This window comes from Eutrigla gurnardus (assembly GCF_963514095.1).
Source record: "Eutrigla gurnardus genome assembly, chromosome: 3".
Classification (NCBI taxonomy): Eukaryota; Metazoa; Chordata; class Actinopteri; order Perciformes; family Triglidae; genus Eutrigla; species Eutrigla gurnardus.
The window spans coordinates 13,246,516-13,262,720 of NC_139917.1; the positions used below are offsets into that span (position 1 = coordinate 13,246,516).

The 16,205-nt window shown below is 41.9% G+C and overlaps 1 protein-coding gene across 1 annotated transcript in view; it reads right to left on the reverse strand.

The window, feature by feature from the left end:
* Positions 1-1,347: 1,347 nt before the first annotated feature.
* Positions 1,348-16,205, reverse strand: part of ank2a (ankyrin 2a, neuronal) — a 94,599-nt gene continuing 79,741 nt past the window's right edge. Inside the window, exons 45-49 of the mRNA XM_084005151.1 lie at positions 4,814-4,897; positions 4,092-4,256; positions 2,974-3,147; positions 2,783-2,874; positions 1,348-1,886 (exon numbers count right to left, since the gene is read on the reverse strand). Of these exons, the coding sequence (XP_083861277.1) occupies positions 1,694-1,886; positions 2,783-2,874; positions 2,974-3,147; positions 4,092-4,256; positions 4,814-4,897 (708 nt within the window). The 3' untranslated portion in view covers positions 1,348-1,693. The remainder of the gene's footprint in view (positions 1,887-2,782; positions 2,875-2,973; positions 3,148-4,091; positions 4,257-4,813; positions 4,898-16,205) is intronic.

The window sequence follows — 16,205 nt, forward strand, 5'->3', positions numbered from 1 at the left end:
ACTGTCATCACAGAAAAGGGATGCTGTTTCTTCAAATTAAAAGCATACCTGTCACAGTGAACTTCCACTAGTTTGCATTTTACATTTTTCTAAATCACAAAGTAACAGTGACAGTGTAATAAATACATTACATGTTGTAGATACATACAATAGCAATGCTCCGAGCTGTGAATAATGTATGTTTAAGCTCTCAACCTGCGTTGTTGCATTTGTGCCTGGTGTATCGTTATCTTGTATTTATCATCTGCCTTGCCAAAATGAAAGCTATCTCTGTGGCTAAGATATACTCGACCTCATATCCTGTGCACAGAAAGCATGGAGGTGCTCCCTCCTGACATTCAGGAGTGCATATGCAGCTTGTGTAAAATAAATGTTTCTTTCTTCGCCGACAGAAACTGGCGCATTTTTTTTGCTACTCATTCACTCACAAACACACAGCACGCGACTGCCAAGAACTGGTCCGACACTTGTTCAAAGACAAACTGATAAAGTTGAACAATAATTAAAGCAGAAACACCTCATCACCTTTACCACTAATGTAATATCAGACAAGTGACAGTTAAATAGCTGTGATGAACTTATTCACCAGTGGCAAACAAAAATGATATATACTTGTAAATTAACTCAAAATCAAAAATATACTAAGACATCTTCAGAAGAAACCATTTAAAATCAGCTTGTAATAATTCTGACAATACCGTCTCCAAACCTGCTGACATTACAGTATTCAGCTCACACTCTTACATACAGTACAATCTCATTCACATACTCACCATTCACACGACATGAGCCAAGATCAGCATTTTAAGAGAAAAAGACAAAAAAACAAAACAAAGACACCTAAACATAAGAACACAGGCAAGAAAGACACACAGAAAGGAAAGAGAGTCAGAAGAGCAATCCATAGAACTACAAAGCAGTCAAAGCTTGGATTGTAATGACAGATGTTGGTTAGTCATGCCTGCTCTACTTCACATGGGTGATTATTAATTCCTAGGATACTGATGTCAGTAATGTCTAGATTATAGATAATATATAATTCCCAAAGACAGAGTACACACAGCCTACACAAAACACAGCAGCAGCAGCGGTTAAATTCAGTGTCGATACAGTCTGGTTTTCTCTGTGTGACATCTTGACAATCTGAATCTGAAGCAGAGAGGCTAGTACAGTGAGTGAGACCGTTTTTAAGTAACGGATATCTGAGAAACTTGTTGTGAGAGGCAGTGCAGTGTGAGGGATATTGTCTTTCAGTCCAAGCACCTACTCGGAGAGTAGTACCAGTATTTTGCAGGTAAAGTTACCTTTTAGGTTTGTGAGTTAGTTGATGTGAATAGTATTCCTCTGTGTTTTTTGTTTTTTCTGTTGCTCTAACATAGCGTCAAGACAAAAATATCAATTCTGAAATGGAAAGTCAAATTTATACAGAAAAGGAACAGAAAGCTTTCTTTGGTCACACAAAAAGGCAAAAACAACATCAGAACATGAAAATAAAATCAAGAACACATTACACGAGCCAGGGAAGAAAACAAATCGTGAACAAAAGCTCATCTTCCAGGACGTAAGTGGGAAGACGGTGGTAGCTTTGAGGTGCCGTGGTGCACACTGGGATTGCATGTGGCAAATGCATAGGATTAGGGGGGATTTTCACATGGGCAGAGCCAGGGAGCGGGGGAGAGTGTTACACATTCTTCTACTCTTCCTCCTCATTGTTGTCCTTTTCTTCTTCATCGTAGCGGTGAAAGAGCTGGTGGAGATGCTGCTGGAGGCCACGTGGTTTTGACCCTTTTCTCGGGTTGTCCACTTGCTCTAGAAGGACCCGTTGGCGCTGCCCGGCTCTCTTCACCTCCGTTCGTCTGTGGGTTCGACCTTTACGCATGTGGGCCCTAAACAAGGAGCATGGACAGAGTGAAAACATCGGTAAGACAGGCTGCATCATCAAAATATGCACGGATGAAATAAAAGGACCAGATGCTGCTAAATTTGTTATTTGTAATATGTTATGTTAGAGAAATAAAATACCCAGAAATGACATCATGCTCCATAAATCCAGCATTCAATTGTGATCACATGCACAGCATTGCTACTTTATAGGTGCAGAACCCTAAAGATTATATCATGAAACACTTCAAACAGGCCAATGATCAAATTCAGATACTGTGTGGTGGCCCATTCATGGTAATTACACATAAACCAGCCAACAACTACAGATGGGTGACATTTCAAGGAAAAACCAACATAAAGCGTCCCTTTTTTATGGCGTTGGGCCACCATGAACCTCCAAAGCAACTTCAGTGCAGGTCATAGCATATGATGTTTATCATTTTCATGGACCCCTGGCTTTCGTGAATGGATCTACATTTATGTTTCTCATTCTTTTTATCAAGAGTTTTCCTTTGATTTGATTTGTCTGTGAACATTAAAAGCCGTCATTTGTGATGCGTTCTCCTTTTTAGCTCCTTATTTATGTGGAATACTTAAGCCTACCTGGTACATCCAGCAAACTAGTTCTGGCATGTCCTCTCTTCAAAGCTTAAAGTGTCATAATACATGGCAGTACACAGTAAACACAATGTAACAAAATAACATACATCTCACTTGGTTCTTTGTCTTCTCTTTTTATAAAGAATGTAAATATGTTAGAGCACACTACTTGTAGTTAATGGATATTAGTATTAGCAAATCATTAGTCAATATCAGTAAAAAAAACCTCTAGCACTTCAATCTCACAAGATGCAAGAGATCACACAATCAAACAGGTGCACTCCAAGCACTCACACACCTCCGGACCACAGTTCCATCTTCTTTGACAGTCTCTCTCTCTACCACATGAGGGAGCTCTGTTCTGCTAAAACCACTTATATAACCTAGTGCCTGATGGCATGAAATGAAGAAAACAGTATTTATGGAACTTGATGCACATGAGCTACAATAATGTGCAAAAACAGTGACGAGATCACATTATCCACACACCTGGTGGAAGTCATCTTGGGCCGAGGGGAGGTCAGAGGCCAACGACGGATCACCCAGGTGAGACATTGTCCTGTCACCTTCCACCACTGTTGTCCTTTCTACACAGCGGACCTGACAACCTTCAGCTCTCTCCTGATTTGATGGTGAGAAACCCTCACATTCAGCAAATGTGACCTGAGTCAGAAGAAAAAGAGTATTTAGTGCCTTAAAATAATGTTTCCAAAATAGTTTCAGTGGTTCATCACCTCAAAACCGGGTGAACGGCACTTCCGCATTCGCTCTGCAGCCCTCTATTGGCTGTAACCGCACTATGTAACTTTGCCTCGTTGGGTAGCGGTTTTGTAGTTCTAATGAGACTACCAATTTGACCTGCTTTACGGCAAGCGTTACAAAAGCCGGTAGGTGGAGGCTCTGCGTGGAGATCAGTGGGAGAACACCCGGCAGGTGCATGGAAGATACCTTGCAGCTAGGTAGTTTTTAAATTGGCGTCATGGCAGAGCCTGCAAAGAAAAGGAGGAGTATAATGTCCGATGAGTTGAAGAAAAGAAACGGGAGCATGACAAAGAACGAGCTCGAACGAGAGTGAATATCGAACTGGCTCACACTCGTTGGCGAGAGCTTAAGGAGGCTACAAAATGCAAGACGGATGGTGACCTGGCTTTGTTGCTGCTGGACTTGTAAATAATACCGGTAATCATTTTTTTTTCCAACAGTGTGCATCTGTGTACAATACATTGTCGATTATTTTATTGGCTCATGTTAGCTAAGGCGTTAGCTATTGTGCTAATATATATGTAACTATCGCTATGGCTCATGTTAGCTAATCTTAGCTAAGGCGTTAGCTACTCTACCTTGTCACTGGACATCGTTCAAATCGTTCATCGTTTCCAGAGCCGGTTCTGCATACAAACAAATAACGTGCGTGCGACGGTAGGCTGCGGTAGGCTAAATTATTTACGACGGCAGTAATGGACAATTCCCTTCCAACCTGTAGGGGGACCGAAGAGGAAAAGTTCTTAAGTGTTGCTTTAATTGTCTTTTATGTACTGCTATCAATAAAAATGTTGCCATGTCTGGTTTTGTCTGCTCCGTTGTGACATGATAAACAGCACACACACCTCTGTGTGATCTCCCTCACTCTTCAGTACAGTCCGCTTCACCACCTTAGAGTATCCATCTCCCTCTGCAGCACTCCTGGATCCCTGCGGAGCCCCTTCTGATGACACCTCTTCATGCTCCACGCCATCCGTGGACACACACTTGCGAATGATTTTACGTGTAACCTGAGGAAGATCAAAATAAGTATTTGTTTAAAGAAAAAAGGGTAGCCTAACACTTTATAATAACTATCATTAATAAATGATAATAATAATAATAATAATAATAATCGTTACTCTTAACAATCAATACAATTGTAACTAATAATGTTTACTAATTATGAGTCATATTATGTTATTTCAACAGGTTATTGTTGCACATATAACATTTTATATACTATATGAAGTTTTGAATGATTACTCAATAATTTACAAACCTTTATTTATAAATAATAACATATATATATAGATGTAATAGCAATTTGTTACTGGTTAATAATTTGTTTGTAAAGCATCCAAAGACATTATAAGAGGCTATTATAAAGTTGCAGCTGATGAATTCCACTTCCATTCTAAAACGTAAGTAAGAACACAAAGTGACACAACGTGGAAGCACCAGTTCAGACAAATAATAAAGCTGCACACAAATAAGTATGTTTTGCTTTACTGGCTGTTGTCACTACTACACTACAAGTACTGCCATGTGATATGTGCATGAGAGCTCATACAGAATCTTGCTTAACCTTTTTGACAACAATGTGTCCGTTTTCATCCTTGAACCTTTCTTCTGTCACTGACTGCGTTGGGAAGTCTGGCATTTCATCAGCCTGTAAGGGAAACACAACAATCAGGAAAGGCAGCTTCGGTCAGTATAATGTTTATGTGTTTAATTCCACACTTGGAAAAACAAAACGCAAACACGTTAGAGAAAAATATGAACCACAAAACATACATTTTAGGTAGTAATTCAGTGAGAGAATAGGGACTTTGGGAAACTGGAAACAAACTTGCATTTGTAAAAAACAACAAGAACAAAGAAGTGCTCACAGCAACACAAAACGCCTCCATGAGCTTCAGCCATCTATGCAAATCATGTAGCAGGTTTCTTTTAACCCCAAACTATTCTTCAAACGCACGTTTTTCACACAGTTAACATTTCCATACAGTAAAGACCTAGCCTGGTTAGAGTTGCACTCTGGAAGTCACACCCTCCATGCTCAGTAAAAAAAACAAAACATGAATCATGCTAAATCAGATACCTGAATGACAACTCTTCTTCGAACTATTCTGGTGGTCAAAAATTCATCATCTGAACTTTCTGACATCGAGCCGAGCTCTGCAGCGATCTCCTGACCAAGCAACACAAATCCATTAGATTTCAATGGATGAAGATATTTAAATGCTATGTTAGAAGCAAAGCAGGCAATAAGCAGAGTGTTATGGTGCACTTTCCATTGATTTTTTTTTTTTTTTTAATTAATTACCATAGCTTACATTGGAAAGGACAACATGGCAGTCGGGGACTTGGAAAAACATTTGCAAAGCTTACCATGCTTTCATTTAAGTAAAGAATGAATGTGCTGATTGCTGATGAAAAAACAGGTAACTTATGTTGATTAATGTGAGTGATACAGCCGGCTTCAGACAGCACAGCAACATGCTGAGTTAGGACTGGTAAAATAAAATAAGGGTTATGAGGAGTTTTAGATCCCATCCAGGTGGCCAGAGGGTTAGCAGTCATTCCTCTCTGAAGCAAATATAATATTTAGTTAAGCTCAGCTCCAGGGGAAAAAACTTGAAGTTTAGGGTGTCATCTTACCCTTGTCAGAGATTTATCAGTATCATCATATGCCCCAATTTCACAGACGGGGGGCGGTTGCAAAGCCTCACAAAAGATGAATTCTTCATCTGATGCTTCTGAATCGTGTAATAATTCTTCATTCTCTTCTTTCACATCATAAAGAGGCTCGTGGACGAAAGGAGCATCCTCATAATCTTCACTTCCAGAGGACAGCAGGAGTTTTCGATTATCTTTTTCTAGTAATCTAGCACAGCTGAGATAATCCTGGGGCTTGTCTCCTTTTGACATGGTACTTTTCTCAGGTTCATCAGGCTCAGTCTCTGAGAAATCGGATGAAGCCTGTATGCAGTCAAAGAAAGGCTCCGGGTCAGAGTATTCAAAGGTTGGGCTGTCTGCACCGGGATGCACCAATTCTGCATATTCTGGGGGCTTGTGGGTATTAATGGTTGTGGTAGAAGAGATCTCTGCATATGCAGGTGGGATGCTGTAGTCCTCATCGGAGGTTAATGAAGTCGTCTCTGCTTTGGGTTTAACTGGAGTGGGCTGAGAGGCAAAATAACCTGCTGTAGTCAAAGATTCTTCTGAATGCTGTCCATTGGTCCTTGGCCTATCCTCATCTGGGGATGTCTCCAAATTCTCCAGGGAGGGGTATGCCATCAGTTCCTCAAAGCTAAAATGTCTTGCAGATGTAACTGTCTCCGGAGTCAAATCAGAAAGAGACTGAGAAGTGACATCGTCGGTCTGAACGGCTTCAACAAAAGTTGTCTCCCATAAATGTGGACGTTGATCTTGGAAGTTCTGTGTTTGTATTTCTTCTGTTGGAGTTATTGAGTCTTCAAAGGATGTACCTGATTCAAGTTCTTCTTGACATTTACGGATGTCAGTTGTGGAATCTTCCTCATAAAGATTCACCATATGTTCCTCGGGTTTATCTGAAGGACTCTTTGTAGCTACCTTGGGGAAAGACACTGGAGAAAGTGTCTCGGTAGCATTCTCATCATATGTGCTGGACTGGACTATGTTCACAGGAAAACTTGAGGGCGATGGTTCCATCATATCACAAAATCTTTGGGGAAATTCTGGAGTTGAAAGGGACTCAGTAGGACATTTTTGACTATCGTTAGGACTTTCAAGGCTTTCTGGCTCACTTGTGTCAGAGGATTTTGTTGGATCAGGAGGGACTGTGTCTACTTCAGGTTCACCTTGAATGGATGTCTGGGAAAGTGCAGGCTCTATGACTGACACTGGAGAAAGTGTCTCGGTAGCGTCCTCATCATATGAGCTGGACTGGACTATGTTCACAGGAAAACTTGAGGGCGATGGTTCCATCATATCACAAAATCTTTGGGGAAATTCTGGAGTTGAAAGGGACTCAGTAGGACATTTTTGACTATCGTTAGGACTTTCAAGGCTTTCCGGCTCACTTGTTTCAGAGGATTTTGTTGGATCAGGAGTGACTGTGTCTACTTCAGGTTCACCTTGAATGGATGTCTGGGAAAGTGCAGGCTCTATGACTGCTATGTGGTTAGTATCTTCTGCAAGCTGTATAGTAGATGACAGGTTGACTTCTGGGTTATCACTATCTTCTATGTGGCATTGATCCTCAGATGAAATCTCACACTCAGAATTTTGACCAACTTCAGAGCTTTCATCAATTAATTCTGACAGAAGTGGGTCAATTGTCTCCGGCCTAAATTTAAGTTTCATCTCCTCCAGATCTGACAGCAGCTGGTCAAGTTGTGGTGATCCAGACTCTGGTGGTGTTGGAGTAGACATAATGACTTGGTCATCTGGACTTTCTTGAGCTGTTTGACAGAGTGAGTCTGCTGTCACAGAGATTGGTTTCGTGAAATCAGAACTTTCACTTTGTGTGGGAAATGACAGCATTCGATCTTTTTCCTGTGATGAGCAGCTTTGGTTGGTTGATGATGTGATTTCAGATAGTGTTTTACTGAGGTCATAGGTACCTGAGAGGGGTAATTCTAGTTTTTCAGTCGAAAGTTTGTTTGAATCATGTGCCAAGGAGGGTGTCTCAGTTGGAAAGACCTGACTCTGTCCTAAATAAACACTTTCTTGTTTTGAAGATTCTGAAATATTTGTCCTGGAAGATGATGATGATACCTGCAAGAAATGATACAATGGTGTGGAAAGAAATATATAAATAAATATGATAGGTGATTTCTTTTGGTGATGAAAGGAATCGTCAAATGAAGCATGCATTTGTCGATTACACGGAAATTCACTTGTAGCCTGCTTGCCTTTAGGTCATTGCAGTAGTATTTTACATCTAGTATTACATGTAGTATTTTACATTCATAGATAACATTACAGACTACAATTTGAAATGCATTTCATTCATGTAATGACTGATTAAGATCCTGCAAAATTTAGATATTTTAAAAATTGTCTTGATACATTTTGCAGTCATAACAGCAGGGTACAAGTGAAGTTGAGTCAAAATCAGAATTTGGTGTACATGAAGGTGTACATGCAACATTTTACACTCCTTCAAGCAAGTGTTTGCCCCCTTGTCATATTATAAGGGCAGAAAACACTGCAATTGTCATGAAGATGCAAACCCAACCATTTTATTTGTCAGCCAAACACTACTACTGTCTTTTCTACTGCAGGTCTGTCCCATTTCCCAAAACGCAAATAATTCTGTTATTTCGGCTTCATCAACATAATTCAATATTTTGAAAAGCATACTGCAAAATTATAAAAAGGGTTGTTGTGTCCCTAAGATAATTTGGGATGGCAGCATGTGGGAAAAGGGCAGTAACAGCAATATCTAGCTACAAACATGCAATTTGTTCTAAAATATTTGGATATGGCTGTCAGTGGGGCATAGTCACTTAAGGGAACATTATGGGCACCATTAGATGATTGTTTCTGTGATCTGTTTTTTTGTTTTGTTTGGGAGCCTGTGCATTACAGACAGCACATGATTCTAGCTATGGCACATTGGTTTAGATTTTTATGGCTGTATGCCACATTCTAAGTGGCTCTGTGCAGCTGCAACTACAGTAGATTGTAATCTTGACCTTAAGATGGGCCTCGAATGTGCTTAAACTTGAATCAGTCAGTTTAAAGGAATCACGTCCAAGTCCATTGAGTAGCTCTTTATCTTTGTAACTTTTGAGAACTCTCCACACCAGGACAAGAAGCACATGTCACTAAGTCAGAGAGACAGGGTCACTAATTACCATTAGCTGTGCTTCACTGAAAGATAATTTATTCTGCTCAAACGCAAACATGCCAGCGCAAGACAATAAAGCCTCTGGGTGTTATTAGTAAAGGCATCAGTTCTATATTCACACTTTATGTATTGCCATGTTTATTATTTTTGGACGAAACACTCCATTCACGGCTGAGCAAGAGCTTGTGCTGCCTTACCAACATCAAGGAATCTTGGCTCTTGTCCTCACTCATGGATTTTCTTTTCTTGTTCTTGGAAAACAATTCTTGGGCTTGTGCCATCTTTACATGTGATTCAGGATCTGTCCGTTTATGTTTGTGCACAAGTGATCTTTGGTTCATTGATTCTCTCATTGTTTGAGTTTGTTCATGGGACGCCTCCTCCGGCAATACAGCATGATGACATTCAAATTTTCTTTCTACAGATGGAATGTGACTCAACTCATTGCAAAACTGGCTAATATTGTGTGATCTGACATGATCTAGTGGAGTTTCGTTGCTGTATGGGGAGGAGGCTAGACAAAAAAAGACTGGTCATTTGTGTTTGAGGAGGAAGCTATGGGTCCTGTCTCAACTGTTCCAGTTGGCGGTGTCAGCATTTCTGGATGTGAATCCGTTACTGTAAGATGAGGTACCTCTGAGATGGAAACAGAAGAATCCTGTAATGGTTTGGAGTCTGGTATGATGCTTTCACAATGACAATATTTGGCTGGGCTTTGTGGCTGTCCCATGCTGACTGTTGAATCTTCAAATGCGTCTGAGGTAACAGTGTCAACTGGGAGACTTTGCCCACATGGCAGAAGATTTAAAGCTTTGTCTAAATCTCCTTTTGAATCATGAACTTGAGGGGTGGATGGTACTAACTCAGACAGCCAGTAGTCAAGAAATGACTGAGTGTACTCATTATCTGATGCCTGATTGCTGAAGGACTCATGAAATTCACTGTCGAACACAATGGACTCAGGAGAATCTGGTCGGATTTCATCAGAAAAAAATGAATGGATGCAGTCTCTCTCAAGCATTGTGGATTCTGGCGAAACGGATCTGTTTTCTGGCAAATGCATGTAATAATAAGGTTGACAGTAGAAATCAGGTATTTGTGAGTCAGGAGATAGGGTAAGAAATGAGGAAACCGATTCAGGAGAAGGTGGCCTCTGGTCTGTGGATAATATTTCAGGTATTGGCTGTCGATACGCTGAAGGTGAAGGACTCTCCTTCAATTCACTTTCAATTGCGTGTTGGTGAGGACCTGTAGTAGATCCAGTTTCAACTGTTTCAGACTGTGATATGCCAGAATCGCTATGACAGGTTGGTGAAACAGAACCAGTGAACGCAGCAATTGAAAACAGAAATTCATCAGGTCTTTTGTCTTCTGAGGTGCTATGGAAAATAAAAGAAGACTTTGAAAAATCTTGTTCTGCAAAGCTAGTGGCTACTCGGTCATCTTTTTTGAGTGTACCACTGACAATGCAAGACTGTTTTTCAGGGGTAGATTCACAACAAGAACATTTTCGCTTATAGACTGGATCATACAAATGTGAGATTAAGGTATTAACAACAGGCTTACGTCTTACCCTGTCTTCCTGAGCATTAATTATGGAATCTGATAATTTGGCTTCGGAAGATCCAGGTTTGAACAGGGTTAGGGTTTTAAGATCTGACAGAGTTGAAAGAGGTAATACTGGTCTACCTTCAGAGTACTGTAAGTAATAGTTACAGTGTTGATTCTTCATCTGGCCATATGTCATGTGAAGAGATAAAGAACGCTGCTCAACTGACACCACAGATTCTGGGGAGGATGCTCGAAAGTCTGCCAACCAGTCCTGCAAGAGCGGAAAGTCAAAATCGGAAGACACAGATTCTGGGGACAAGGACCTGTTACAAAATAACCTATCGAGTTCAAAGTCTGATAAAACTGACTGTGGAGACTGTGGTCTGGTATCATCAAACAGGGTTTCCAGGCACAAGTCTGTACCTTCCCAGTCTGAAAATGTTGATTGGGGTGTAAAAGACCTGTGCCTTGACATTTCCACATGATAACATAGATGGGGAGATCTGAACTGAGGAACGGGTGAGTCAGGAGAGAGAGGTCTATGTTGACTTTGAGATGCAACAGACTCTGGGGAGGCTGCTCTAAAGTCTGCCAACCAGTCCTGCAGGAGTGAAAAGTCAAAATCAGAAGACACAGATTCCGGGGACAAGGCCCTGCTACTAAATAACTTATCAAGTTCAAAATCTGATAAAACTGACTGTGGAGACTGTGGTCTGGTATCATCAAACAGGGTTTCCAGACACAAATCAGTACCTTCCCAATCTGAAAGTGTTGATTGTGGAGTAAACGACCTGGGTCTTGACAGTTCTTTATCGTAAATGATATGAGTAGATCTAAACTGAGGAATAGGAGAGTCAGGAGAGAGGGGCCTGTGGTCAGAATGAGACAACACCGACTCGGGAGATTGTGGTCTTAAATTGGTAAGCCATTCCTCTATGGAGGAGTGAATGTACTCATCGTCTGATGACACTGATGGAGGCCGGATGGGTATGAAGTCATATGGTTTGCCGACCAACATCGTGTCTGCTTGTCTTTCTTGTGTTATGCCCCGTACAACATCTGCATATGAAAAAGGTCTTCCAGTGGACAATGGTGGGGACGCAGTGACAGTTAAGCTTGTTTGTTTTGCATCGTTTCGTAAAGGAAGTGAATCTGGCGAATCTGCTCTGTTGTCGTCAAACAATTCCTCAGGACATAATGTGGAATATTCAAGATCTGACAGAGTTGAAAGAGGTGATACTGGTCTACCTTCAGAGTACTGTAAGTAATAGTTACAGTGTTGATTCTTCATCTGGCCATATGTCATGTGAAGAGATAAAGAACGCTGCTCAACTGACACCACAGATTCTGGGGAGGATGCTCGAAAGTCTGCCAACCAGTCCTGCAAGAGCGGAAAGTCAAAATCGGAAGACACAGATTCTGGGGACAAGGACCTGTTACAAAATAACCTATCGAGTTCAAAGTCTGATAAAACTGACTGTGGAGACTGTGGTCTGGTATCATCAAACAGGGTTTCCAGGCACAAGTCTGTACCTTCCCAGTCTGAAAATGTTGATTGGGGTGTAAAAGACCTGTGCCTTGACATTTCCACATCATAACATAGATGGGGAGATCTGAACTGAGGAACGGGTGAGTCAGGAGAGAGAGGTCTATGTTGACTTTGAGATGCAACAGACTCTGGGGAGGCTGCTCTAAAGTCTGCCAACCAGTCCTGCAGGAGTGAAAAGTCAAAATCAGAAGACACGGATTCCGGGGACAAGGCCCTGCTACTAAATAACTTATCAAGTTCAAAATCTGATAAAACTGACTGTGGAGACTGTGGTCTGGTATCATCAAACAGGGTTTCCAGACACAAATCAGTACCTTCCCAATCTGAAAGTGTTGATTGTGGAGTAAACGACCTGGGTCTTGAGAGTTCTTTATCGTAAATGATATGAGTAGATCTAAACTGAGGAATAGGAGAGTCAGGAGAGAGGGGCCTGTGGTCAGAATGAGACAACACCGACTTGGGAGATTGTGGTCTTAAATTGGTAAGCCATTCCTCTATGGAGGAGTGAATGTACTCATCGTCTGATGACACTGATGGAGGCCGGATGGGTATGAAGTCATATGGTTTGCCGACCAACATCGTGTCTGCTTGTCTTTCTTGTGTTATGCCCCGTACAACATCTGCATATGAAAAAGGTCTTCCAGTGGACAATGGTGGGGACGCAGTGACAGTTAAGCTTGTTTGTTTTGCATCGTTTCGTAAAGGAAGTGAATCTGGCGAATCTGCTCTGTTGTCGTCAAACAATTCCTCGGGACATAATGTGGAATATTCAAGATCTGACAGAGTTGAAAGAGGTGATACTGGTCTACCTTCAGAGTACTGTAAGTAATAGTTACAGTGTTGATTCTTCATCTGGCCATATGTCATGTGAAGAGATAAAGAACGCTGCTCAACTGACACCACAGATTCTGGGGAGGATGCTCGAAAGTCTGCCAACCAGTCCTGCAAGAGCGGAAAGTCAAAATCGGAAGACACAGATTCTGGGGACAAGGACCTGTTACAAAATAACCTATCGAGTTCAAAGTCTGATAAAACTGACTGTGGAGACTGTGGTCTGGTATCATCAAACAGGGTTTCCAGGCACAAGTCTGTACCTTCCCAGTCTGAAAATGTTGATTGGGGTGTAAAAGACCTGTGCCTTGACATTTCCACATGATAACATAGATGGGGAGATCTGAACTGAGGAACGGGTGAGTCAGGAGAGAGAGGTCTATGTTGACTTTGAGATGCAACAGACTCTGGGGAGGCTGCTCTAAAGTCTGCCAACCAGTCCTGCAGGAGTGAAAAGTCAAAATCAGAAGACACAGATTCCGGGGACAAGGCCCTGCTACTAAATAACTTATCAAGTTCAAAATCTGATAAAACTGACTGTGGAGACTGTGGTCTGGTATCATCAAACAGGGTTTCCAGACACAAATCAGTACCTTCCCAATCTGAAAGTGTTGATTGTGGAGTAAACGACCTGGGTCTTGACAGTTCTTTATCGTAAATGATATGAGTAGATCTAAACTGAGGAATAGGAGAGTCAGGAGAGAGGGGCCTGTGGTCAGAATGAGACAACACCGACTCGGGAGATTGTGGTCTTAAATTGGTAAGCCATTCCTCTATGGAGGAGTGAATGTACTCATCGTCTGATGACACTGATGGAGGCCGGATGGGTATGAAGTCATATGGTTTGCCGACCAACATCGTGTCTGCTTGTCTTTCTTGTGTTATGCCCCGTACAACATCTGCATATGAAAAAGGTCTTCCAGTGGACAATGGTGGGGACGCAGTGACAGTTAAGCTTGTTTGTTTTGCATCGTTTCGTAAAGGAAGTGAATCTGGCGAATCTGCTCTGTTGTCGTCAAACAATTCCTCAGGACATAATGTGGAATATTCAAGATCTGACAGAGTTGAAAGAGGTGATACTGGTCTACCTTCAGAGTACTGTAAGTAATAGTTACAGTGTTGATTCTTCATCTGGCCATATGTCATGTGAAGAGATAAAGAACGCTGCTCAACTGACACCACAGATTCTGGGGAGGATGCTCGAAAGTCTGCCAACCAGTCCTGCAAGAGCGGAAAGTCAAAATCGGAAGACACAGATTCTGGGGACAAGGACCTGTTACAAAATAACCTATCGAGTTCAAAGTCTGATAAAACTGACTGTGGAGACTGTGGTCTGGTATCATCAAACAGGGTTTCCAGGCACAAGTCTGTACCTTCCCAGTCTGAAAATGTTGATTGGGGTGTAAAAGACCTGTGCCTTGACATTTCCACATCATAACATAGATGGGGAGATCTGAACTGAGGAACGGGTGAGTCAGGAGAGAGAGGTCTATGTTGACTTTGAGATGCAACAGACTCTGGGGAGGCTGCTCTAAAGTCTGCCAACCAGTCCTGCAGGAGTGAAAAGTCAAAATCAGAAGACACGGATTCCGGGGACAAGGCCCTGCTACTAAATAACTTATCAAGTTCAAAATCTGATAAAACTGACTGTGGAGACTGTGGTCTGGTATCATCAAACAGGGTTTCCAGACACAAATCAGTACCTTCCCAATCTGAAAGTGTTGATTGTGGAGTAAACGACCTGGGTCTTGAGAGTTCTTTATCGTAAATGATATGAGTAGATCTAAACTGAGGAATAGGAGAGTCAGGAGAGAGGGGCCTGTGGTCAGAATGAGACAACACCGACTTGGGAGATTGTGGTCTTAAATTGGTAAGCCATTCCTCTATGGAGGAGTGAATGTACTCATCGTCTGATGACACTGATGGAGGCCGGATGGGTATGAAGTCATATGGTTTGCCGACCAACATCGTGTCTGCTTGTCTTTCTTGTGTTATGCCCCGTACAACATCTGCATATGAAAAAGGTCTTCCAGTGGACAATGGTGGGGACGCAGTGACAGTTAAGCTTGTTTGTTTTGCATCGTTTCGTAAAGGAAGTGAATCTGGCGAATCTGCTCTGTTGTCGTCAAACAATTCCTCGGGACATAATGTGGAATATTCAAGATCTGACAGAGTTGAAAGAGGTGATACTGGTCTACCTTCAGAGTACTGTAAGTAATAGTTACAGTGTTGATTCTTCATCTGGCCATATGTCATGTGAAGAGATAAAGAACGCTGCTCAACTGACACCACAGATTCTGGGGAGGATGCTCGAAAGTCTGCCAACCAGTCCTGCAAGAGCGGAAAGTCAAAATCGGAAGACACAGATTCTGGGGACAAGGACCTGTTACAAAATAACCTATCGAGTTCAAAGTCTGATAAAACTGACTGTGGAGACTGTGGTCTGGTATCATCAAACAGGGTTTCCAGGCACAAGTCTGTACCTTCCCAGTCTGAAAATGTTGATTGGGGTGTAAAAGACCTGTGCCTTGACATTTCCACATCATAACATAGATGGGGAGATCTGAACTGAGGAACGGGTGAGTCAGGAGAGAGAGGTCTATGTTGACTTTGAGATGCAACAGACTCTGGGGAGGCTGCTCTAAAGTCTGCCAACCAGTCCTGCAGGAGTGAAAAGTCAAAATCAGAAGACACGGATTCCGGGGACAAGGCCCTGCTACTAAATAACTTATCAAGTTCAAAATCTGATAAAACTGACTGTGGAGACTGTGGTCTGGTATCATCAAACAGGGTTTCCAGACACAAATCAGTACCTTCCCAATCTGAAAGTGTTGATTGTGGAGTAAACGACCTGGGTCTTGAGAGTTCTTTATCGTAAATGATATGAGTAGATCTAAACTGAGGAATAGGAGAGTCAGGAGAGAGGGGCCTGTGGTCAGAATGAGACAACACCGACTTGGGAGATTGTGGTCTTAAATTGGTAAGCCATTCCTCTATGGAGGAGTGAATGTACTCATCGTCTGATGACACTGATGGAGGCCGGATGGGTATGAAGTCATATGGTTTGCCGACCAACATCGTGTCTGCTTGTCTTTCTTGTGTTATGCCCCGTACAACATCTGCATATGAAAAAGGTCTTCCAGTGGACAATGGTGGGGACGCAGTGACAGTTAAGCTTGTTTGTTTTGCATCGTTTCGTAAAGG